Below are 26,557 nucleotides of genomic sequence, written 5' to 3' on the forward strand. Positions count from 1 at the left end.
GCATCACTGGCGATTCCCTGCTCTATCCTTTGCGCGCGGTCAAATGCGGTCAACCATAAGTCTTTGTACGTGGTATACAAATCATACCTGTTTAAGTCCAAGAGGGATTCCCCGGCGAACTTTACACGCATTTTGGAAACGAGGTTTCTACCCGCATTATTGACGGCGTAACGCGCGTCTGCGGTATCTGGCTGTATTGCTAGGTTAAACCTTAGCGCTAGGGTGCCAGGAACCAACACTAGGTTATCCGTTAGGCGGGGCACGCCTACGTACAGGGTTTCCCCTGGCTTAGCGCTAGAAGGCGTAAAGGTGACCCGGTGAAAGGTGCGTTCTGCCTTTAGTCCGCCAACCTGCTTAGGTAATACGTTGGGATTTAACTTTGAGCTTATCATATATAATGGAAGTAGAAGGAACGGATTTTGATCCCACCACCGAAGAAGGTCAAGTCGATATTAACGACGAAGAATACGAGTCTTTACTACCTAAAACCAACGACCCCACGGAATTCCGAGGTAACATGGTGCGTCGGTTTGGAAAAAGAGTCCGCGCCGGCTGGATGGCTTTCCTAGACAAATACCGCACTAAGAACCCAGGCAAACCCATACCAGAATACATAAAGCTCGATAACATCGACTTTGGTAGTAACACGATGATGAAACCTCCTAGGAGCAAAACCGCGGAAACCAGCTTTGGTCCGGACGGCAACATCCCCGAAGCCCCCGGCGCTGCATGGCTTAGTAGGGTTCAGGAACAAATGGACGAATCCATGGAAGAAACCCCGGACGACTTTGATAGGATCAAGGAAGAATTCCCAAACTGGGATCCAAACAAAGTCCAAGTAATGTTTGACGCGGATAACGAATGGGGCAGGGAAGTCGTAGTAGCAAGGTTAAATAGGTCTAATGCTCATCCATATGTCATCAGGGACATAAATGGTAAATACTACGCAGATAAAAATATTCCTCCAACCCTTAGAAAGACATTAGGAGAACCCAACTTACCCGAAAGAATGAGAGAAAATAGTGAGAATATTGACGAAGCCGTCGAAAGAGTTAAGACCATAATGCAGCGGCAACAAAAAGGTCTTGAGGCGATAAGGGAAGTAGAAGAGCTAAAGCAAGCGATGGAGGAAAGGGAAGCAGATTACATACGGCAAAACCGACTACTCCTTGATGCTCAAAAGAGAGAACTTGACGACAAGAATCAACGCATATTAGAACTTAGAGAACAAAGAGACATTTCTCTTCGCGAAAAAGACAGCGCCCAAAGGGCATTCAATCTCGCCCTGCAAGACCTGGATATAAGCAAGGAAGAAGCCAAGGACTTACGTACCACCATAGAGGGTTCTTTGGTGGAGCGGCGGCAGTTAGTTGCTGAAATCAACATTAAAGAAGAGCAAATCCAGCAAAGAGATCAGGCCATCGAAGACCTGGAAAAAAACATATCCGAAAAGCAGGAAATAATCAATGACCAGGCGCGCCCCGAAGAAGAAAGGGAGGCAGCCCGAAGGGAAGTAGAAGCCCTTCAGGAGAGGGTTGCGGAATTACAAGCGCAAAAGGACAACCTGGAAAGAGAATTGGGGCTTACCACCAAGGAAAAGGTAAAAAGAGCTCTGGTGAAGTATGGTCTTCCGCTGGCATTCGCGGTCGCTATTAGCACCGTAGTAGGAGTTATCCTATCCACGCTTAAGGCTACAGGCGCGGGCGTAAAGAAATTAGGCAGTGGGCTGACGGACTTGGGAAAAAAGATGGCAGCCGGTCTTCCTGGGCTGCTGGGTTCGGTTGTTTCCTTGGCACTTAGGGCCGGCGGAGAACTGCTAAAGTTTGTGGGGAATAACATTTGGATCTTGGTCGTCGCTATTGGGGTGGTACTCCTGAAGAAGATGAAGGGTTAATCTTATCCTCGTGTATTATGTCGGGCTTATCGTCGTCAGGCATCCGAGGCATCCTCGATTGGGGATAAGTAAAGATAGTATTCGCGCCGCCCTGATAATGCGGAACTAGCGGCAGCACGCTCATGGTGCTAATGGGCTTATGATTCCAAATTTCATCGGGGTTGTTAACTAGTCGATTTACGTAAACTACGCTGGTGCTAAGCCTGCTATTTGGAAGAAGTTGTAGCTTAACATGCTTACAATTAACCACCATCTGAAACGTTAACACGTAAAACGCCTCAGCACTATATATGTATGGCTGCGCCGAAAAATGAGTAGGCTTTCGATTATTAGTCGACGTTCTAAAGGGTGTTAAAGGCTCGTTATTCTCATCTATTAACCTAAGCCCCATGCTAGATTGATACGCTGGGGAAAAGTTAATACTACAAACAATTAATGCAAGGCCTCCAACCTCAACCCACATTCCAATATCAATCCAGGTGCGATCAGCATACCGACCATCCTCTAAGTGATAAACGTAATTGGTTTCCCTCTGATGTGGATTCATATATTTAAAGGCTAAGCACCGTAAAAGCGCTTATGGTCGCGTGGTTATAATCCGTATCTCTTTGATTTTCTATGCTATTCACGCAAACGCTCCCTGAGTCATCTACGCGTATTTGTAGCTTTACCTTCCCATGGCAATCGGCGACCATATGAAAAGTCCAAGTCGTAAGATTCTCGGCGCTATTCGCTGGCGGTTCTACGGAAAAATGCGTAGGCTCCCTGTTATTCGTTTTCGCACGCATAGGCTGCAGTACGCCGTTGTCATCCAGGAACCTAAAGCCGACGTTGGCATGGCCGCTCGTGCCAATGCAAATACTACAAAGGATTAACTTCTTTCCTGAGTAGTTCAAATTCACGGACATGCCCGTGACATCAACCCAAGACGCCTGGGTGTATTTTTTCTCGCCTGTGTAAGTCGTATAGACACAATCTACTCCAGCTACGTAGGGGTTGTTCATCGCCATATATAATAGCTCAGACCAATGCTTGCAGCTGCTAAGCCGGCCTTTAGTAAGTTATGGTCATATTCCTCAGGTATCGCAGGCAAAACCTTCTTCTTTACGTTCTTTGGTGCGGGCTTTTCTACGTGCTCCTTCTTAGGCTTCTCCACGAAATGGGGGATGCTTCTAAGAGTGTCAGAGTTCACGTCGTTCACCCCAAACTTCATGTTCTTGGTAGCTCGCTGCAGCTTATTGCTGTATCCTACTACAGAACCAGTATTTATAGATAAATTACTAGGCATTAACCAACAACCCGGGGCTACTGCGTAGTCCAGTCGGGCCTTAGAATTTTGTATAGCTAGTTGGTAACGCTGTACGCCCTTGCTAATGTCGCCCTCCAAAATCGAACTTTCGAATAGAATCAAAGCTTCGGCTCGCGTCTCTTCTGCGGCGCCGGTATTCCCCACTATACTCGATCGGGTGTTTACCTGAGCTCCAAGGATGGAATACACGTAAGCTTCTATGCTGCGGTTCAAACGGGCAAGGCCGGCTTTGGTTAGTCCTTTACCTTCTGGGGGTATGAAATTAAAGTATTGCTTCGTTTGCTCGTCGTTGGTAATCTTAATAATCAGTGGATTGGCCCCTGCATACTTACCGCCCTCATCTTTGAACAGAGGTCCGTCTCTGACTTCCTTAGTGGTTTTGGTATTTGGTTCAAAGAAGGTGCTACTGTCGTGAGTTTCTTTGTGATATCCCGTGTCCCATCGCAACTGCAGCGCATGAACTTCCTTATCACTTAGCACATGCCCACCAATCCCCCAATAAGCCCAAATATGTCCCAAACCATTGTTAGCACCGGTAGTGCATCTAAAATCCTTCCCTACAACACCGAACTCCTTACAAAGCCTGTTATAGGCTGGAACGTCGTATTTGTTATCTCTAGGATAAAACGCAGCATCTCCCGGCAATGCAGTAACGCCCATCTCATGTAGTATTCTCCTAACCGTGAAGTGAAAATGAAACATAAATATTGAATTCTTCATCAAGTTTGCGCTTACCCCACAGCCGCTAGTGGCACACCAAACCGCAAAGTTCAGCTGCTGCGGCCAATAACGCATGTTAGGACCACTTAACCATTCATGAGATTCCTTAGCGGTGGTACGATTAATGGGCACGTTTTTGAAGATATCTCGCACCTTTAACGGAAAGGAATGCTTGTTAAAGATCCGCATGTTCAGCGTTAGGTCCAAGCTTGGGTGTTTATCAAATGAAACTGCGGGTATCGGATAAGTACTGGTACCCAGCAATAATTCCTTTGACCAACCTTGCACGGGTTTATGTTCAACATATGTTGGCTTAGGCTTATGTTCAACATAACCAGAATTCTTCAGTTGATCGTCTATCTGATTAACCAGCGTAGGTTTCAAATCCTCATTACTGTACATTCTGGAGCCGTTATAGTAAATACCATCGGGTCTTCTTTCGAACTTACTAGCATCCGCATGTGGAAACATCTTCCTAAAGGCCCTCCAATTCCAGTAATCTCGATTATTGTGATGTGGCTGCTCCTCAATATCATTCCCAAAAGCGTCGTACATTAGTATATATAATGGATGTTATACCTTCAGCACCTAAGTTGTACCCAGATGTTCCCTATACTACACCTAACGAACTAAACGCCGAAAACTTTCGTCTGAATAAAGCGAACTTAATCCTGGCTTACTTGGAAGGGCAAACAAAACACTATGAAAAAGTTAGGAAGAAATACGTCAGAGCCCGGAGTACGCTACATAAGATTGCGATAACTTCAGGATCCATATCTGTTGTGTTAACGGGCTCTGGCGTTGCTACTTCGCTTACTGGGCCGGGAATAATCGTTGGAGTTCCTTTGGCCGGCGTTGGGACAGCTTGTGGTATCATTTCGGCTGTTGCTACGGGTATTATGAAAAAGCTATCCACGAAAATATCCAAGCATGACACGACAATAGCTCTGTCTAGGGCTAAAGTAAATACTATTACCGACCTTGTCTCAAAGGCTCTGCGTGACAGAAAGATAGACGACGTAGAATTCTCGCTTATTCTGGCCGAAGAAGACAAATACGAGAAATTAAAGTCGGACATAAGGAATAAAAAAACAGTCGTAAAAGATCTTTCCGAGGAATCTCGCAAAAAGATCTACCAGGAGGCAAAAGAAGAGCTTCAAAGAAAGCTTGCTCAGTAAACATCTGCTTCGAAAAGAGCGTGACGGGATTCTATTTACATATCGAACGTCAGTCTAGAAAATATGCAGATTAGTTTCACAAATCTATTTCACAAATGTGAAACGTTTTCATAAATGTGAAGGAAAATTGTGAAGGTTTTGATTGGCTGAAAACATATGACGTAATCGTCCACTATCTTCTTGGAATCCATCCTAACAGGGGGTGGTTGGGGTCAATTTTGTAAAATATTTCATAGATTACGTCAGGGTAATAAGGAATATCCTTATCCAGCCGACAAAACATCCACTCGGCTTTTGTCATATCAGAAACCTCAGGAATAGACTTGCCGGTAATTTCAGACAAAAGATAGGGAATAGCTTTGTAATATTTCCCTAGTTTTAATTTTTTCAATGTCTTCCGTAGACTTTGCGGGGTTGGCTCTTCTAAGTGGTCTATGATTTTCTTCTTTACTTCGTCGCTTAAATATATCGGATGTAAACCTTGGATATGACTCATCCAGTCCCTAAAGTATTTTATTCTCTTGTATGGGGTCTTCTTACGACCTCCATTGGCATAATATTGCTCTTTGGTAGCATTTGGTACGGCATTACGAATATTCTTACCACATTCGTAACACTGTGCTGACGTGTCGTCTTCTATTTGCATTTTCTTGTCACAACAAACATACTTATTTGGTGGTGGGGTAACAAACTTGGGTTTCAAGCACTTTACCCAGAAATCATAAGCAAACTCTTTACAATCTTCGCACTCCATATATAGACTAACATATTTTACATAAACTCGGGATGCGGGTAATCGCGGTACGAATCGAGGGGGGTACTTTAGGCGGGTAATCCTCCGGTGGTCGTTGCGCTGGAACCCCCATCCCCTATACTACTTTTGTAGATGGACAAACGGCCATCGTTACTGTGATAATCGAGCTTTGTAGATGGACTAGCAGCAATGTTAACAGTGACAATCGACCTTTGTAGATGGACAAACGGCTATCGTTACTGTGACTATCGAGCTTTGTAGATGGACTAGCAGCCATGGTAACAGTGACAATCGAGCTTTGTAGATGGACTAGCAGCCATCGTTACTATGACAATCGAGCTTTGTAGATGGACTAGCAGACATCGTTACTGTGACAATCGAGCTTTGTAGATGGACAAACGGCTATCGTTACTGTGACAATCGAGCTTTGTAGATGGACTAGCAGACACCTTTACTGTGACAATCGAGCCTTGTAGATGGAGTAGTAACCATGGTTACTGTGACTATCGAGCTTTGTAGATGGACAAACGTCTATCGTTACTGTGACAACCGAGCTTTGTAGATGGACTAGCAGACACCTTTACAGTGACTATCGAGCTTTGTAGATGGACTAGCAGACACCAATACTGTGATAATCGAGCTTCGTAGATGGACAAACGGCCATCGTTACTGTGATAATCGAGCTTTGTAGATGGACTAGCAGCCATGTTAACAGTGACAATCGAGCTTTGTTGATGGATTAGCAGACACCTTTACTGTGATAATCGAGCTTTGTAGATGGGCTAGCCGCCATGGTAACAGTGACAATCGAGCTTTGTAGATGGACTAGCAGCCATCGTTACTATGACAATCGAGCTTTGTAGATGGACTAGCAGACACCTTTACTGTGACTATCGAGCCTTGTAGATGGAGTAGTAACCATGGTTACTGTGACTATCGAGCTTTGTAGATGGACAAACGGCTATCGTTACTGTGACAATCGAGCTTTGTAGATGGACAAACGGCTATCGTTACTGTGACAATAGAGCTTTGTAGATGGACTAGCAGACACCTTTACTGTGACAATCGAGCTTTGTAGATGGACTAGCATACACCTTTACTGTGACTATCGAGCCTTGTAGATGGAGTAGTAACCATGGTTACTGTGACTATCGAGCTTTGTAGATGGCCAAACGGCCATCGATACTGTGACAATCGAGCTTTGTAGATGGACTAGCAGATACCAATACTGTGATAATCGAGCTTTGTAGATGGACAAACGGCCATCGTTACTGTGATAATCGAGCTTTGTAGATGGACTAGCAGCCATCGTTACTATAACAATCGAGCTTTGTAGATGGAATAGCAGACACCTTTACTGTGATAATCGAGCTTTGTAGATGGGCTAGCCGCCATGGTAACAGTGACAATCGAGCTTTGTAGATGGACTAGCAGCCATCGTTACTATGACAATCGAGCTTTGTAGATGGACTAGCAGACACCTTTACTGTGACAATCGGGCTTTGTAGATGGAGTAGTAACCATGGTTACTGTGACTATCGAGCTTTGTAGATGGACAAACGGCCATCGTTACTGTGACAATCGAGCTTTGTAGATGGACAAACGGCTATCGTTAATGTGACAATCGAGCTTTGTAGATGGACTAGCAGCCATGGTAACAGTGACAATCGAGCTTTGTAGATGGACTAGCAGACACCTTTACTGTGACTATCGACCTTTGTAGATGGGCTAGCAGCCATGGTAACAGTGACAATCGAGCTTTGTAGATGGACTAGCAGCCATCGTTACTATGATAATCGAGCTTTGTAGATGGACTAGCAGACACCAATACTGTGACAATCGAGCTTTGTAGATGGACTAGCAGACATCGTTACTATGACAATCGAGCTTTGTAGATGGACAAACGGCTATTGTTACTGTGACAATCGAGCTTTGTAGATGGACAAACGGCTATCGTTACTGTGACTATCGAGCTTTGTAGATGGACTAGCAGACACCAATACTGTGATAATCGAGCTTTGTAGATGGAGTAGTAACCATGGTTACTGTGACTATCGAGCTTTGTAGATGGACTAGCAGCCATGTTAACAGTGACAATCGAGCTTTGTAGATGGACTAGTAGACACCTTTACTGTGACAATCGAGCTTTGTAGATGGAGTAGTAACCATGGTTATTGTGACTATCGAGCTTTGTAGATGGACAAACGGCTATCGTTACTGTGACAATCGAGCTTTGTAGATGGACAAACGGCTATCGTTACTGTGACTATCGAGCTTTGTAGATGGACTAGCAGACACCTTTACTGTGACAATCGAGCTTTGTAGATGGACTAGCAGCCATGGTAACAGTGACAATCGAGCTTTGTAGATGGACTAGCAGCCATGTTAACAGTGACAATCGAGCTTTGTAGATGGACTAGCAGCCTTGTTAACAGTGACAATCGAGCTTTGTAGATGGATTAGCAGACACCTTTACTGTGACTATCGAGCCTTGTAGATGGAGTAGTAACCATGGTTACTGTGACTATCGAGCTTTGTAGATGGACAAACGGCTATCGTTACTGTGACAATCGAGCTTTGTAGATGGACAAACGGCTATCGTTACTGTGACAATCGAGCTTTGTAGATGGACTAGCAGACACCTTTACTGTGACAATCGAGCTTTGTAGATGGACTAGCATACACCTTTACTGTGACTATCGAGCCTTGTAGATGGAGTAGTAACCATGGTTACTTTGACTATCGAGCTTTGTAGATGGACAAACGGCCATCGATACTGTGACAATCGAGCTTTGTAGATGGACTAGCAGACACCAATACTGTGATAATCGAGCTTTGTAGATGGACAAACGGCCATCGTTACTGTGATAATCGAGCTTTGTAGATGGACTAGCAGCCATGGTGACAGTGACAATCGAGCTTTGTAGATGGACTAGCAGACACCTTTACTGTGACTATCGAGCCTTGTAGATGGAGTAGTAACCATGGTTTCTGTGACTATCGAGCTTTGTAGATGGACTAGTAGCCATGTTAACAGTGACAATCGAGCTTTGTAGATGGACTAGCAGCCACTTATCTCTTTTCTGTAGAGAAAGCTGTGACGGTCACGTTTTTTGTGTATGGGTTTATTTTGCCTGTTTAATAACTTTTCTTAGTTTTCCTTTTCTTCTTGATTGCTTTTGTGTTGTTGCTGGGTAAATGGTTTCATTAGATTTAATTATGTTAATGTCGATGGTAGAGGTGTGCAGTTCCTGTTTAGTTTCAGGGGTTTGGTCGTACGCTATAGCTGAAGCTTCCTCGTAAGTGCAGTTTTCTCTATCGGTGATAAGTTTAATGATGATTTCAGGAAAAAGTACTTTTGATATGTATTGCGGAGTGCAAAAGTTGTATCTTATGTTTGAAGTTTGCAGACGTTTGGCTAATTCTTGCAGCAAGTCATCCAAAGTGTTTTCCTCGAAGTAGGTTATTCCTGGAAATGTGTAATTTGTTTCAAGCCGTTCTTTGTGCGATGATTTTAGGTATATAAGATGCCTTTGCTGGCATTTGTCCGGTGATTCTTTAGAAGTCGGTGTGTTTATAATCTCTAATGCAAACGGGATGATGTTTTGGATTGTTTGTTCTACCTCTTTTATTTGGATTCGGGAAAATTTCCACTCACGGACAACTGCTGATATTCTGTACGCAATAGAGGTTGAGTAGGTTGTTGACGTTATGATGCAGGTGTTTGTACAAATGATGTCTCCAAAGCTACTTTCCACTTCGCAAAAGTATGATCCATCGCTGCTTTGATCAACAGTAAAGACTAGCTTATTGCTGGTTTCTTCAAGTGTGATGATCTCTCCTTCTGACGTTTCCTTCTTCCAAGTGTACCTTAGAAAAGCATCATCTTTTGCAATAAAGCGGAGAGTACATTTAGAGCCACGTTCGCACTGTTTTCGTTTGGGTAAGTCAATGTCAATTGTCAGTTTTTCGCAAAAGTTACGGTCATGTTTAATACCGCCTTGTAAAATATCATCCATGATTGATGCTCGATGAACGGCTTCAAAGGATGATCCAAGAATTTTGTTTCGAACAAATTTTAAACAAAAAACACCACAGCTAACGGCATCGTCTTGCTTTGGGTGGTGATTATCCATTGAAATATTCAAATCGTCAAAAAAATTACAATATCCCCTTACTATTGCAATCGCAGATAGATAACATTTAATCATTTTAGCTTCCAGCAGACATTCTTGAAAATCGCCATTATGCAAAGGATCGTACAGTGTGATCTTTTTGACATTGACATCCACAGCTGCAATAGCCCAATGTCTATAACGGATGGATCTGTGTATAGGGAACACGATGTGATCAACGCTTGTCAGGTCGACTTTCTTAAAGTGTGAATGACAGAGATTTAAGAGGTCTTGCGTTGTCTTTGGACTTGTTGGAGAATGGTAAAAAACTGACCTAAGCTGCGAAAAAAAATTGGTATCATAAACAACACATTCTTTATTTTCCAAAAGCAACGCTTGTTTGATCAAATATAGGTATGCCAAGATAATAGTGTCATTGAGTTCTCCAGGGTTGTCCGGTAATACATATGTGTTATTTAAAGGAGGATGTTCTAAGGTTTTCAAATCCCGTCCGTATATTTTAAGCGATTTCACTGTCCCAACGATTTCATTTTTTTTGGTAATATCCAGTGCGTCATAGGGTGAAATATATTTGTGTTCTTGCTGTTTTTCATTTTCAGCTGTACGTGCGTCGTCAATACTTGTATCGTGAACTTCAATCTTGTGTTTGTTGTCGTTTTGCGCTCCGTCTTCGCTTTGTATGTTGTTTACACTGTCGAAACCACTTTTATTGTGAGAGAATTCACTTTTGAAATCGGTATACTTGCTCGCGTCCTCGATCTCCGCTGAGTGTACAGTGTTTTTATCTTTTTATCCATCAACTCTAACATAAAACAGCATGTATACTTCTCTTGTGACTATTCTTTTAGACAAGTATGCAAGGTTTTTATGTTCGACCTTTTCGTCATCAAAAAGTACTACAGTATCATTGTCAGGGAAAATTTGTAGGGCAACATAATGACCTGAACTCAACGCCTGTCCTTTGTGGAGTATTACAGCTGCTAATATGTATTCAGTGGGTGGAGAGCCCTCGTGCTTCAACTGTGATACATCGATTGTGATGTCCAATGTCAATGGAGAATGATCTTTAGTATTTGCGGTGACATCATTACGTTTTAGTACACAGACAAAGTTCTGGGGGCAGGTTTTTAAAAAACCCTGTCGTGTTTGACAAGTCTTTTGACGACAAGTCCCACATTCTAATTTGTTGTCATCGATAAGAACTTCTTCCTTGAAATATTCAAAGAGGCAGTCCTTTACTGAAGATGTCATTCCGTTTCTGGGGAGCTCCACAGCAAGTGAATGAAATGAATCCTCTTCACTCTCTCTTGAATTTCCACAAGTGCAACAGGAATTCTTGTATTGCACTGCGCCCCAAAACGTAGAAAAAAAAGGAATGGGTGTTCCACCAAGGTCGAAAGAGCAGATTTCCATAATTTTGGAGAAAGCTTCATGAACATCGTGTTGCTTACCAATCTTCAGACCCTTTTTGTGTAATTGCTTGAGTAAATCAGTGGGATTCAATGGCCTTGTATAATCTGCACTTTCCTTAAGTCTTGTAAAAATCATGGCAAGGTAATTGAACATCATTGGAAATAGTGGTTTTGCGTCCTCTGTTGTAATATCACCTAAAGTGGTAACTGAGAAAGATTGCAACAAAGCGTTCAACCAACAGTTGTTGTGTTCGTTTTTCATTCCTATCGAAAAAATAGGACAACTTGGGCTGGTAGATGGTGGCGTTCTTTTACCTTTTGGCATTCTGGATTCGAGAGAACCAGTAGTTATGTCATTCATATCATAGCTATCTTTTTCCTCGGCAGTGAGTCGCTTCCACTTTTTAGAAGCTATTTTAGAGACTGCTGGGAGATCTTTACTTTGTTTGAAAATGATTTAAAATTCTTGGTCAAATAATTTGAGTACGCTGAAGATTGTTTTTTTATTGGTTTCATAGTTGTTGTCGTTGACTTGTTTGAATTTCTAGAAGTGTTCTTGGTTAAATTTACTTTTGAGTTGACTGGGGTTTTTGGCATTGCGTTGGAAGGTGGCTGCTGGAACTGTCCACGGCGCTTATCTGGAGATGACGATCGTTTGACCTTTTTGTTCCATTGCTCGGTTGATCCAGAATAGAGATCGAGATCATCACAGCACATTTCTTTTCTTTTTCGCTTCAATTGCATGACAGCCCGTTTTTGTATTGTGTCGCCATATAAACGGCACCTAGCTTGAATAAACGTTTTTTGAAGAGACACAAATTCATCGACGCGGAGATGGTGTTTTCCATTGAAGTCGTCTGTTTTCATTAACTTCATGTAGTTCTCGATCGTACCTTGGGTTGTTACTTCTTTTGAATTTTTTTTAGATTGGAATCTTGATTTTGAAATTTTACAGAGGAAAAAATTACTCCACAAAGGTGCAATTGGGAGAAGACGCTTTAAGTATTCCATGAACTCTGGTGAATAGCATCGGTTTTCGTCTTTTCCCATGACAAGCGTACTGGAACGTTCTTCCATGCTGTGAGTTATCTCAAACAGCTTCTTTGCAAATGGACCTTTAGCATCAGGTTTTGTAAAAGACTCGTCCATGTTAGCACAGTCGTCTGTGCATTTGTGTTCTATCTGAGGTTCCTCTTTGTTTAATTTCTCAATTTTTTGTTGAATTCGTGTATATGCTTTTTGAACTTGGGGACAGTTGTGGGAGGTCAGAAAGAGAAGGGATATGTCTTCAAGAATTTGTTGGAACTCGTCAAATGTACAGGCATTAACAAGAAGAGATATTGAGTACAGCAAGAAAGAATACCAACGTTTGCTGTTAGTTTTACATATTTTTTTGCAGATGGTACTTGCGTTGTGCATCAAATGGCTACAACAGATATGAGGTGTCATTAAGGTAAAATCCTTCTCACTTCCTTTGCCGTGAACTATTCGCCAAGCTCGCTCGAGGTACGATAGCACAGTTTCTTTATTAAATTCCTGGAGGCATGCTAGTAGTATGGCTTTTCCCTGATCACTGACTATTTGCATTGGCGTTCGAACATTGTTGTGACCAAACAAAAGCCCCTCAGCGTACCTAAAGGATTGCAAGAAGTGTTGAATAGTGGGCACGTTGTGACGGCTCGTTATCAATTCTGCAACTGGTAAAGGTGGTTTTCCGGCAACAGGGCTGGGAACGACCAACGTGTAGTACAAAACTCGATTGTCATCCCAATTGGATATGATGGTACCTGTAGCGTCAAGAAATGCCACCATGTTGCGGCAGGTGTCGTGCCAAAGGCGAATCTGTCCTTCGGTCCAAAGATGAACGACAAGTGGAGAGGCAGCTATATATTGCACATATCCCTTTATTTTAAGCGAAGAAAATCCTTCTTCGTTCATGAATGCTTTGCGCATTGAGTCCAATGACACAATGGCATTGTCGTTCAGTCTCAACGAACGCCTAGCTTCACTAGCAATTTGCTGAACAACATTGACACTTGTACCTGCACCTGACCAATTACCAGCACTAAATGACGAACTCTCAATGTTGTCTACTTTTTCATTGTGAGCAGTGGAGGGTTTTTCAGATGTTTTTTTAAAATGTTGAACCATTTCTTGCCTTGTTTCGCCGGTGATGGGACGAGCCTTTCTAATGCTCAGGTCGTGCTTCACATCGCCGTTAAAAGCAATATGCAAAATACGTTGCCTCTCTTCACTGCATAACATGAAAACTTTAAATTGGAGAGGGCAGGTTTTGAAAGCACAGCGGCCACTTGCAATAAATGAATAACTGGCAGTGCTCTGTCGACTAGAAAATCGCTTAGCTTTGTGCCCTTTAAATACAAAAGGGCAGTACGGGTTGAGTTTGTTCAGATATTTGTAAACGACATCAGTCCATCCTTTAGCCAGATGCGTTCGGCGAGAACGAGATGGTTTGATCTTATCCCAATCAAATGATTCCATAACGGATGTGGAGTTATTGGGTACCGATGCAGTGAAAAACACCCTGTCTGTTGTAGCAATAGAACGAGTAAGTCTTGAAACAGTCTCTACTGTGATGTCGTCCTTCATAAGAAAATAAAAAGTTATTATCAGAAACGTGGTCTAAAGAAAGGGTACCTTTAAAAATTAACTACCGCTAATGTGTTGTGTTTTTGCACTTTCACGGCCTTTTAACAACAAATATTTCACAAATATTCGAAATATTGTGCACGCGTAAGCAATCAAATGCTTTGGAGTACATTAACTGTCATTTACATCTATTAGAACAAGTAATATGACATACCTTTAGTGTGACTTCTTCACATGGAACATCAAGCCCATTTGCGTCATCATTATTTGGCTAAAATACGTAAAGGGGAATTTTATATTAGTGAAAAACTTGCACAAAGAGAAAAGGGGTTTTCCGTTATAATAAAAAACGTTTAGGTCAGAAACATGACAAAAACAAGCATTCTGTTAACCACTAGTTAACCACTATGGTTAACTGTCTGTCACCAAAAAAAATGGTAAGATGGGTCAGTGCATCGTCCGTATAACAGTCACTAGTTCAGAATAATAAGTGATCATAACATATGCTACCACTGTACACTCGCTCACCACTCAATCGACGCCATCATTCTGTCGTTCAGCAAATATGTCAGTTCATTATTATAGACGGCAGGCATACCTTTGTAATTAATGATTTTTTTCCTACCTCAAGCACTATCGTTGGTTTGAGTTTTTCACCACAACTGTCCATTTCAACATCATTTGTTGGCTGCAATGGGCAAAGAAAAACAATATATTTGTTTGTTTATGCAGCGGCTCTGGCTATTTCAAACGAGATGCACAGTAAGGTTGATGCAAGTTACCTCTGCTAATGGAGCTGTGGTGTCTTCTTGTGTCTTTTTTTGTTCTGCCACAACATTCTTCTTCTCCTATTTTGAACAAAATCTTTAGTCTTGATTATTTAGAGCAGGACGTACGATTTTTGGTAAATAAGTATCCTACCTTGGAAACCGTATCTGCTAAACTCTGTACGACGCTTGATTTGGGTTTTCTTTTAGGAAACAAGAGTGGAGTGACCACAAAATCTTTCAGTTTAACTGATTTCTAAAAATTTAAAACGAAAACGAAATTTTAAACGATATTGAGTTCTTGAAGTTAACTTTGAGTTTTAGTTATTCTAGACATTTCATATAAATTTCCATCGTGTAAACCTTTACCAAATAAGTCATTTGCTCTGGGTTATCGACGTCTTTTGTTTAGAGTGCACGCACTAAAACCGTGAACATTAAATAGTACTAATTAGTATTATTTCATACAGAATCCTTTGTTTGCTATTGTTTAATTATCACTATTTAGCGCTAAAAATTAGTATTTGCTTCACGGATATAATGTGAGCACTCTATTATCGAAATAAGATTCCGTAAGACTCCATTCTAGTAAGTTGTTTCACATATTTTGGTAAATATCTTGGTAATGTAAAAAAGTAGACTTACTTCTCGTTTTCTCCTCAGATTTCGTTTGTTTTCAAAAACCTACATTGGAAAACAGCAGTGAACATAAGCATAATATGTGCGCTATGTTAAATGAAAAAGGAAAGGTTATTGTAAGAAACAAATTAAAAAGTAATATGAAACTTAAGCATACTTACGTTGCTTTTCTCTTGGACAGCTTCAAATGATTCTTTTTCAGCTTTTTGGCCTTTGGACAGACATTCGTACTTGTTTTCAGTATAAATGCCATCAAAACTCTACCGATTGAATTGAAAAATTTAAGTTCATTTGTCTCTAACATGTGCCAGATATAATCCAAATAATATAATACTATATAAAATATGATAGATTTTTTACTAGGACATACAATAGAAACGTTCTGGCTAGTACCTTCATCGCTTTTGAAAACGTTTTGAAAATTTTTATTATAAGTCAGACTCGAAAAACCTTTAATTAAACATCATCAATGACGAAATAGTTGTTTAAAAGGCTAAATTATTATTGTAGTGTAATGCAGTGTTATATATAGTCCATTTCAATAACGTCTCAATGCACAGTTATATACCGAACTAATTACAAAGCTAGAACATTCTCACCTTGATCATTTTAAGACCCTGAGTGATTGTCCGGCTGGAATTCGAACCCCGTCCTCCCGGTTGACAGATCTGATGACAGATCTTTCAACCCTTCAATCGGTTCATTCTTTCAGTCATTTGGTTGTGCCGTTGACCCGGGAGAAGGAGGGGGGGACTCAGGGATAAACTTACGGGGATGCTCGTCGGGAATTTTTCAAAATAACCCTAAAAGATATTGGACGTTTTTTCCAAAAGGGCGTGGCTTGGCAATTTTTAACCAATAAGAGATACAACAAAAACAATACTATCAAAATACAACATAATAAATCTAACATAATCTAACATAATGTAACATCATTGTCTTTGGTTTAAGTTTATTGCACGGCGGTAATAATTCCCGCAAAACGTTAGAAATGCGGCTTATTCACTCACTTGGCACTGTCAGTCCCCATGGGATGAATCAACACTTCACTTTTAATTAGTCATGCTTCACTTTCCATTTCTCATTTATTGTTTTTTTCGGTCCTTTTGTTTCTTTTTATTTCTTCATATGCTTATTGCTCATTGGTCACTTTATTTTCCATCTTAGTATTTATAATTTATTCATCCCTTCTCATATTTTCTTTCCACTTACTCCGACGAAGGACTAACATCCGAAACGTCAGTTTCACAAAGCTTTTTACGGTGATTCAATTTATCCACGAGTTCCTACTGTTCTATAAAAATACACCAGAGATTCTTTTGTTAAATATTAATTAATGACTGGATTTGTATACATGCGATGATTGCGATGAGCTAGTTCCTTTTTCAACACCCTAAAAGATACCAGAAAGTGCTGAATTGCTTAATATATCAACTTTACGGCACTAAAAGAGACCAAATCGCTGATTTTTACCCCTAAGAGATACGACGAGCATCCCCGCACGATTACCCTCGGCGTCCCCAGGGCCGTTGATCCTTCGTATGTCAGTTCTCAATTTTATTATATGTCAGTTGTTATCGTTTTTGTTATTTGTTCACAAATCAAATCCACCTATATCTCCGTCCATTCTTCCTGCAGGTCATCCATTCATATCTTTATTTTACCATACATTGCACCACTAAAATTCAGTCATGTGATCCATTTAGCCATCCATTCATTCACGCATTCATTCACAACATTCCCCTTTAATGCGTCCATTAAACAATTCATACATTCATTCATTTATTCATTCATGCATATCTTCATTATATCATTCATTCATTCAATTCATGTCATTCACTCACTAATCGTTTTATTCACGCACTCATCCATAACATTTACCCATCCATCCATTCATTCATCTTTTTCAACTCACACTCAATTATTTATTTTTTCATTTGTGCACTTATTTATGACAATCGGCCATTTGTTATTTCACTCTATTTGCGTCCGTCAAACCATTCTTTAGCAACTTTTGTATGTATTCATCCATTTGTTCTTTTATTAAGGGATATGGACCATTAGAAAAATGATAAGGGTGGGGTAATGGGCAATTTCCGTCTTGCAGGATTTTATTCCCCTTTTGTCCTTCTTTATATTTGTTAGACATTTGCAAATTCATTTTTCCGTTTACTTCTTAGTTCGGTTCTTCTTGTATTATTCTATTTTATTATATAATTACCAATGAAATATCTATTTTTCTCTATTTCGAAAAATTGATATCTTCACACGTGAAAATAACACCATTGCGATGGCTATTCAAAAATACACGGAAAGAATTGTCTGAAAAAGCCAAAACATACTTCATTGATAATTATATAATAAACAGAATATTACATGGGCGCTTGGAGATACGAAATTTATCTTCTCGTGTTGAAAATCTCTCACTCGTTCGCTGGGCTCACTCATGAGAGATCTTTTCAACACTCGAAGATAAATTTCGTATCTCCGCGCGCCCATGTAATATCCTCTATTACTCCTTCATTCATACTTACATAAATTCATCAAATTCACCAATTTCTGCTCATAACTGCCGGTGGAGTCAGGACTTTATAAAAAGATTTCTTTAGAAAAGAAATTTTGTACTCTTTGAATGATAATCTTGTAGGTGATAAACATCATTATTGTTCATATTGTGTATTCATTTAGACATTAAAATTGCCAGAAATATTTTTTTACTCGGATTTGTGAATTATAAACGAAAATTTTCAGAATTTGGATAGAGGATGGTTATGTTTACACAGTTTATCAATGAATGGGAATGAATGGGAATATTTTAGTACATCTTAACGCTGGTGTTATCAAATTTTAGAAATTGTAAAAGAAAACTGTAATTAATCTAATTTTTTTCTCCTTTCCTATTTCAGACCAATTATTGAGTTATTATTGTTAATTAGAAAACTCATTAATAATTCATGAAGAAAACACAATAGAAATCATGACCATGAAGGTGATTTTATATCGGATAAAGATTCGTCTTCATTTGCATAAACTTTAACTTGGATTTTCTCTATCAAACTTGGTTCATTTCGTAAAAAAATCGGTACACAATGAGAACAAACATCATAAGTTTTCTAAGCCGTTCAATAATCTCGCAGATCGTGTTTTATCGGGTCTAAAACCACTCGGCTGCGCCTCGTGTTTTATACCCGATAAAACACTCCTGCTCGTTTATTAAACATTACTTAAAAACGATTTATTAACAATGAATATCATTATTATTCATGCATTTTCTTCATTTTCTTTTTTCTTCTTTCCCAAAATTAATGCAGGCGTATTCATTTATTATTTAATCCGTCAAAATTTTATTCGACTCAATTAATGCGACCATTCATCCATTTACGTGTCGATCCACCCATTGAATGCATCCAGTCCGATTTATATAATAACTTGATTCATTTATTAGTCGTCATTCATTAGTTCATTAGATTATCTTCTATCAATTCATGCGCACATTCCCAGGTACTTTTCTATTCATTTAATACAACAAAAAACATTTATCTTATTTTTTGTTTTACAATGATTGACAACATAATTGAAAACAAATAAAACCTTTCCAAAATGATAAGATAAGAATTACCGGATAACGTAATTTAAACAAAGGTCATGATACGCCGAGGGATATACTACTCCCTGAACTGTCAACGTTGAGGAATTGTAACCCTAGGCTGTAGCTTAGATGAATAGTATAATAGTATAGTATAGCACATGTGTGGCTTTATATGTCGAGGGTACTCACTGATAAACTGTTTCTTTAGCTTATTGTGGTATGTTAACGCAGCTTTTGTTGCATTTGTTAATAGCCACTACCATTAAGTACACATACAAGCTTTGCCCACGCTCTGAGTTTCCGAGCTGGAATATAGCTGTCCTCATAAATATAACATACTTTGTCCCCAAAAAGTTTCATCAACTTTTGTTTAAAGTAACAATAAAAATTTAGTTTAATCATTTAAACAGTTCAGACGGTTTGTTTTGGCTCTGTTATCTCGGCATACCAAACTGCTTGATAGCTGGTAAAAATCTTGATTGGCATGATTATAGTTTAACTCTGGCATGTTTGGCCGGAAACCATTTTCAAAAACAAAATCAAAATCCATTCAAATCAATAAAAAAAGCTTATAAATTTTGGACAAATATATGAACCTACCTCGCCTTTTCTTGAGAGAACGCTACGAACACTGTTTTTTCCCTGAAAATTAAGTGCGTAGCTTCTAGCACCGCCGATGTCCTTTGTCCAAGCGTTGTAGACGGCTTTCACTTCCCGTGCTGAACATTCAGTCCTTCTGAAATATTCTTGAGTCGATCTTACAATAAAGCCATCTTTTTTGGATATCGATGGCTTTTCATTTTCATTGAAAAACCAACCAAAGATGGTTCCAAGTCTCAGATAGTCTATTGAGTGCTTTTGCAAATGACGCTTGGCCTGAAACAACGTGATGATCTTAAAAGTGCTATCATTTAACTACAAATTTTACAAATCAGCCAATGAATAAGTTTACTTACCTTAAAATATTTCTTATCAGCAAACTTCATTATCAAAAGAAAAGCGATGGTAGAAAGAACTTGAATGAGAATTGAAACTAAATGTGCTATAAGAGTCAATAACGGCGCTACCTCACGCAAAAGATAAAGATCAAGTGCATGTTAACGTTAATTTTTAACTTAAAAACTTAAACAGTCAGTTTTATTTCTTATAGATCTTTTAAATAGTATCATTCAATCAATAAAAAATAGACTTTGATTTATAAACTGATATTCTTTAAATAATACAAAACGACACTTGACTGGTGAGAGCATTATCTACTTTGTCCCATATACTGAACGCATTCCTTAAAAAAATGTCGATATAAGAATATGTTTTCATTGGAAAGCATGGTAAATGACACAAAGAAGCACAGTATACATTAAATTCATATTTTACAATGCACGATGGTAAAGATAACTGTTTAGGTTAAGTTAAGTTTACATCATCAAGCATGTCAATGTTCATGATACTGATTTGATACTCAATGACTACTAAAATATATATGTTTCATTTATTTAGCTCAATTAAAGCACGAAACTCCATAAATTAACTTAGTACAGATGAATAATCTTATTTGAGTTGCATAGGATGCATTATATGACATTTTTGAGTTGGCTGCCGAGTTGGCTGCTAATTTCAGCCCGGTCATAAAAAGCTCTCAAAAGTTCCCATTTAAAGTGCCCGAGATTTGGATTTCGGTAATAAACTCTTGAAACGATTGTTTATCCACAGCATATAATATCATGAGGCTAATCGATGTACCAGTTGACTTTTAATGCTTTCGAAAATGGTCAATATTTGACTTTGTCAAAACTGAATAAATTAGGCCCTTCTTCAAAAATCAAAAAAAAAATTTCGTTGCATGCCAATTTTAAATAATCAAGTGAAGAAGGTTAGGCGAACTTCAAATCACCTGTAGAAAACAAAATGTTAAAAATTTTGAAGAAATTTGGGACAAGGTACATCGGTAAAACTCGGCCTTATTCGTCTCTCAAAATCGCCGTTTTAGGCGTGAATTACAAAACATTTAAAAAATCGCTATTTAAAAAGCGGAATATCCTAAAAGTATTTTTCTGGTAATAAGAACCACAAAGGCTTTCTTCTGGAATATTTTAGGAATTTTCGATTTTTTTCGATTTTCCCGCGGTAGTTGACATTTAGGGACATCCACTCTTAAGTTCTTAATTTCAAATATAGCTTGAGCTGTTATTGTTAGTACGCTAAAATATGCAGAGAAGCCCTTAATTGCTCTTTTTGTTTTCTTTTTTAGGGCTCTGATTGGATAATGTCCCTTGATGGCCATTACGAGTTATGTGGCTTTCAAAATGCAACATTCCCACTCTGTGTTTATGGAGGTCTAGACACTTACAGTGGTAAAATTCAATTTCTATGCATATCAACATCCAACAGTAATCCCAAAATAATTGGCCGCTATTACTTGGATTACTTATATGAGTCTAAAGGTATGTAGTAAATACTGAAATCAGAGCTCCTGTTAAGTTTTATTTATTAAGATGGCATCCTCCCGAACCACGAGGTTCCCGGATGTAACTCAGGAAACCAATATACATAACGTCTCCCTTTTCAGCAACAATTAAAGACTAGACAACAGTAAGACAAACTATAATGATAATGGTGTTTCAGAGTTCAGATTCAATAAATGTTTTCAATGTTCCCATCACTGAAGCAATGTTTCTTTCCTATTATTCTCTGTATCTGAGTGGTGGTCTGATGACTCTACCGCTGACCCTACTGATTACAGGTGGCTCATCACTTACATCTGGCTTGGTCATATAAGCTCTATTATCCTTTGCTTGGCTTGGCATAAGTTCATTCATTTTTGATTCCATGTCTCCTCTTTCTATGTGTGGTGGATGGAGTGTTTCTTAACTCGAGTATGGCTAGGTAGGGATCTTAATGGTCTTCATAGGCTTTCTGCAGAAGTTTCTTGGCTGTTTGAACAGTCCTCTCTACCATGCCATTATTTTGTGGGTATCTGGGTGAAGATGTCGTGTGCTGGAATTGACATGCCTTTACAAATTGACCGAACTCTTAGCTAGCAAACTTTGTCCCATTATCAGTAAGCAGCTCCTCTGGTATACCATGTCTGGACATGTGTTGTTTTAAGCAGTTGATTACTGTGCTACTGGTACTGGCCTTTAAATGTGACAGTTCAAAATACTTGTCAACAAGTACAAGATATTTATGTTGATTAACTACAAGCAAGTCTGCTGCCAGTTTTTGCTATGGCCTCTCAGGTACCTCATGCTGTATCAATGGCTCTTTGGTTTGATTGTTGCTATGTCTGTTACAGACAGGACGTGTCGAAACTTTCTCCTGTATGTGCTTGCTCATCCCCGGCCAAAATAGACCTTCCTTTGCTCAATCTAAACCTTTCTCTATTCACAGGTGACTACTATGTATCCTGTTGAACATCTCTGGCTGTAAGCTTATGGGTGTTATCACGCGATCACCCTTCATCAGCAGTCCGTCACAAATCACTAATTCAAGTGCCTTTCAAAAGTTATATTCTTACAAGAATTGCAATATCTTTCGAATTTGGCCATAATCTCCTCAATATCGATTTTGTCGTCTTCGTTGTCCCACTGAAATGCGTTGTACACTTCCAGGGCTTCAGCTCTGACCACGTGCATTATTGTCATCGCTTGAAAATTCTCATCTTTTTCATCTAACCCTGAAGCGATTTTGTATATTTCAAATTGCTGCTTAAAGCGTCTCCAGTTTTCTGCTACATTTCCAGTCATTCTCAGTTCAGTTGGAGGTTGTAATCTGCCCATTTTTCTTCTTTTTTTTATCCTGACACCATGTTAAGTTTTATTTATTAAAATGGCATCCTCCCGAAACCACAAGGTTCCTGGATGTAAAACAGGAAACCCATATACATAACAGTTCCTGCTGAAATGCAGCAATCATAACAGTAAGGGACAATGCTTTTATTTAACTCACTATCTCTAGAGTATTACCCTTTAAACCATCCTTGTACTTGCACAACAATTTTAAATTAAAATGTAAAACATAAATCACATGGTTTAATTTTTTTAGTTATGCGGTTTATCGTCATATCATAGTTATCTCGTCTGCAGCTAGATAAAGGGACAGAAACTGTAGATTTGGCAACAATGCACCTATATCTCCTAAGCAAGTACTGTGATGAAGCTGAGGTGGATGAATCTGTAATGTATGGCCCTTCCATAGAAAATAGAGAGATTTTGGAAAGAGCTTTTTGAAAGGCTAGAGACATTCTTCAAGGATCAGCATTCAAAATTACTAGAAGATGTTGACTATGACAGAGCTTGAGAGAATCCCCTTCATAGGTAAACTCACAATTGTTAATCATCACATGCTATCACAGTGACATTGGCATAACAGAATAGAGCGATATCACATAAGCAATGTTTAGCATTCAAATGAGCTGGTGAGTAAAATAGCATGCTAATGATGTGCTCACGTGGCTACACGCTTCGGTGAACCAGCTAAAGTTTTAAAAAAGACTATAACGACAAAAATTCGCTGTCAAGCAGTAGAAAATTTATTCCTTTTTTTATTACCTACCCAGCCAAACTACAAATATAAGCTCAACAAAACATGCAGTATTTTCGTACAAATTTAACCATTAGACAGGCTTATCTTGATTTGTTTTCTTAATTTGATTATCCACACTGACTAGCAGACTGTTCACTCTTTCGAGTGTGTCCATTGCGTTGGTACACAAATCTTTATGTGCTTCTTGAGCTTCTCTTGCAACTTCCCTATCACTTTTAATTTTCTTCTTGCTTTGCTCTAGTCTTGCTTCGCTGTCACTGTCTGTGGAGGATGCAGTAAAATCCTTACGCAATTTGTTTTGCAACTTTCTATGGGCTGGGGTCCCTTTTGACGCGTACTTCATCAGGTTCTCCTGTATTTCGGTTTGCTCCTCTACATATATTGGCTTAGAGGAGGCCGACGTGGAAGTGGATGGGAGTGGAGATGAGAGGGCCTTCTTGACGATATTTTTCATGCGGTTTATAACGCGGTCTTGTGGAGAATCCATGTATATCTGCACAACACATTGAGGCAGCTCTGCATCTAGTATTCGCTCTTTCGTAAACAGGACATGTTTCCAATCCTTCTCCATGGATAGGTTGTAGCATTGAAGAATAAACTTCCTTTCCAGGTCACCTACATTCGCTCTTGCTTTCTTTTCGGTGCCTGTTTTATTTTGAAGGGAAATGATTAATAAAATTTCAAAGTATTGAAATATTTCATTCGCGCTTTTTCTGCAGTTTCAACTCCCTGGGCACTTACCTGCTTTATTTGATTCTTGTTCATCGAGTCTATCGTTTGAAGAGGTACTTTCTACTTCCAAGGGACTCCACATTTTCGTGGAAATCGAATATTAGCGGAAAATATTTCAAATTTAGAACAGCTCCTAAAACTCAACACCCGCAACACTGGCGAGAAATATGGTTGAGAGAGTGGAAAAAATGCATGAAAGAATTTGTAATTTGTATTGTCCTTTTAATTAGCATCACCATGCAACCATGAAATACAGTGCATGCATGTGAGAAGACCTGATGGATCTCGTACAGCTACAGTCCTTGCTTCGAACCTTAATAGCGGTCGTGCTGCTTTTTGTTGCCTTGCAGCCTCCACTAAGAGGTGGTCGCTTTTCCTTGAGCCAGCGTTTGCTACCGGGTTTTCACGGATATGACTTTCGAGGGCGGGACTTGTTTTCTCTTATTTCTGGGCAGTGTTGGTTATTTTGGAGGAACACTGGCGAGACTCCAGGATCTTTTATACAACTGGTTAGAGATTTGACACCAAACCTTTTTCAGTTGAATGTTCGCGGGCAACCACGACAGCGTCAAGGGCGACAAAAGATAAATCTTATCAACCAAATTTTGTTAGTGCTCATGTGGTTGAGGAAGTATCCCCATATTGACACCCTGGCGTTGTATGACATCGATCATATGTCTGTCGTCCGGATCATTTACAAAGTTTTGCCTGAGCTCTGGCAGTACTTCCATAATCAAATAAGATGGCTCAATGATCTGGAATGGGCGAACTTGATGGGTAATTGGCCCGAATTTCCGAATGCAGTGGGTGCGATTGATTCAACTCCGCACGAGATTTATCGGCCCTTAATTGAACCACAGAGACAATTCTACAGTGGCCACCGTCACTATCACTGTTTTAATGATGCTACTGCATACCGGCTTATGACCCCGATTGGAACTGGACAACCCCTTAGCCTACCGCGTGACGCTAATTTTCTAACTGATAGAGCTTACCCAGACGGCGGACCCCTACTTACTCCAATACAAGCGATGCAAATGCATTTACTGAACGCTAGAGACCAAAGGCGAGCTCGGAAATTTAACAGGTGTTTGGCAAGAAGAGGCATTAAAGTAGAACACGTTTTCAAGGACATGAAAACTTATAAGGCTATAGCAAATATTTGGAGACATCCAAGGTGGTTGATGCCAATTTGCATTGAGCTTGTGGCGTTTTTGGCAGAAAGACGGGTCAGACTTTTTCAACAAATCTAAGAATTTACTGGAAACCCGTCCTTCTATATTTTCATTAAGTTGTAGTGAACGATATCAATGCATTTCATAGAAATTATAAGTCAAAAATATATTATAGAAAGGAGTTTACATCTTAAATTCGACTCTGCAGTCTATAAACTCCTTTAAATGAAAATTGTTATGTTTTGATTGTTTAGATATTTGAGATATGTGAACCCCAAAAAATGTTGTTTACATTAAACCCATATCTTATAAATCGTTATAATTCATTTTAAATATTTTGTACCAGCGAATTTTTGTCGTTATAGTCTTTTTTAAAACTTTAGCTGATTCACCGAAGCGTGTAGCCACGTGAGCACATCATTAGCATGCTATTTTACTCACCAGCTCATTTGAATGCTAAACATTGGTTATGTGATATCGCTCTAATATCATAATTATTAGTTGATCTAGTAGCTGATTGTAATGGCTAATCTGCAGTCCATCCAGCTGATGATAATATTTTACACAAGTTGGTATTTACAGCTCTGGAAGTTGAAACATCCAGCAGAATTGATTGCAGCTATGTTCCGTTAAAAATGAGTTGATAGCTTGCTCACTAAGATGTCCTGTGCAATGAAATAGGACTTTCCTCACCTCCCTGCAATCCCCTGTATATCGAGTACAATTAATTGTTTCTGAGATTGTCCTTATGTGTAATTAGCATATGCCTCTGCTTTAAGGCTGAGATCATGAACTTCATCCCCACACACGTACCCATCATTATTCATGTATTTCATGAAAGGGCCCCCCTTCTAGAATGTTTTCCAGTGTGATATACTCTCCATTGAGACCGGAAAAGTATATTTTAGGGTATTGAAAACACTTTCCAAACTCCATTGGACTCTCCACTTCCATATTTTGGGCAAAATTACGTGCTAGAGTGCTCATCTGTACAGCGTTTCTAGTTTTCACCTCTAAAGACCCAGTCAATCTTTTTATTCCTTCAATCTCCTCCGCCTTGTATCTCTTAAGGACGTACTTCTTTTCAGGGAGTCCATTTA

General features: G+C 39.5%; 2 protein-coding genes across 2 annotated transcripts; both read right to left on the reverse strand.

Moving 5' to 3' along the window:
* Window positions 1–10,780: 10,780 nt before the first annotated feature.
* Window positions 10,781–11,728, reverse strand: LOC148912998 (uncharacterized). Its single transcript, XM_089026372.1, has one exon. It carries the CDS (start codon window positions 11,726–11,728, stop codon window positions 10,781–10,783), a length of 948 nt encoding a protein of 315 aa, XP_088882498.1.
* An 86-nt stretch (window positions 11,729–11,814) lies between these two features.
* LOC116295219 (uncharacterized) lies at window positions 11,815–15,745 on the reverse strand. Its single transcript, XM_089026373.1, has 7 exons — window positions 15,581–15,745; window positions 15,426–15,464; window positions 14,935–15,036; window positions 14,796–14,861; window positions 14,639–14,701; window positions 14,228–14,284; window positions 11,815–14,007 (listed from the first exon to the last, which is right to left on the reverse strand). Exons 5-7 carry the CDS (start codon window positions 14,681–14,683, stop codon window positions 11,815–11,817), a joined length of 2,295 nt encoding a protein of 764 aa, XP_088882499.1. The 5' UTR covers window positions 14,684–14,701; window positions 14,796–14,861; window positions 14,935–15,036; window positions 15,426–15,464; window positions 15,581–15,745.
* Window positions 15,746–26,557: the final 10,812 nt, after the last annotated feature.

The sequence above is a fragment of the Actinia tenebrosa genome, unplaced genomic scaffold (assembly GCF_029948245.1).
Source record: "Actinia tenebrosa isolate PJP-AT-01 unplaced genomic scaffold, QUT_ActTen_1.0 PGA_scaffold10__47_contigs__length_13832649, whole genome shotgun sequence".
NCBI lineage: Eukaryota > Metazoa > Cnidaria > Anthozoa > Actiniaria > Actiniidae > Actinia > Actinia tenebrosa.

Coding starts and splice junctions, on each gene's coding strand:
- LOC148912998 (XM_089026372.1), bottom strand. CDS start 11,728: ATGCCAAAAGGTAAAAGAACGCCACCATCTACCAGCCCAAGTTGTCCT.
- LOC116295219 (XM_089026373.1), bottom strand. CDS start 14,683: ATGGACAGTTGTGGTGAAAAACTCAAACCAACGATAGTGCTTGAG. Junction 14,285..14,638: donor AACCAACGATAGTGCTTGAG/GTAGGAAAAAAA, acceptor TACGTATTTTAG/CCAAATAATGATGACGCAAA. Junction 14,008..14,227: donor GTGAAGAAGTCACACTAAAG/GTATGTCATATT, acceptor TTTCTTATGAAG/GACGACATCACAGTAGAGAC.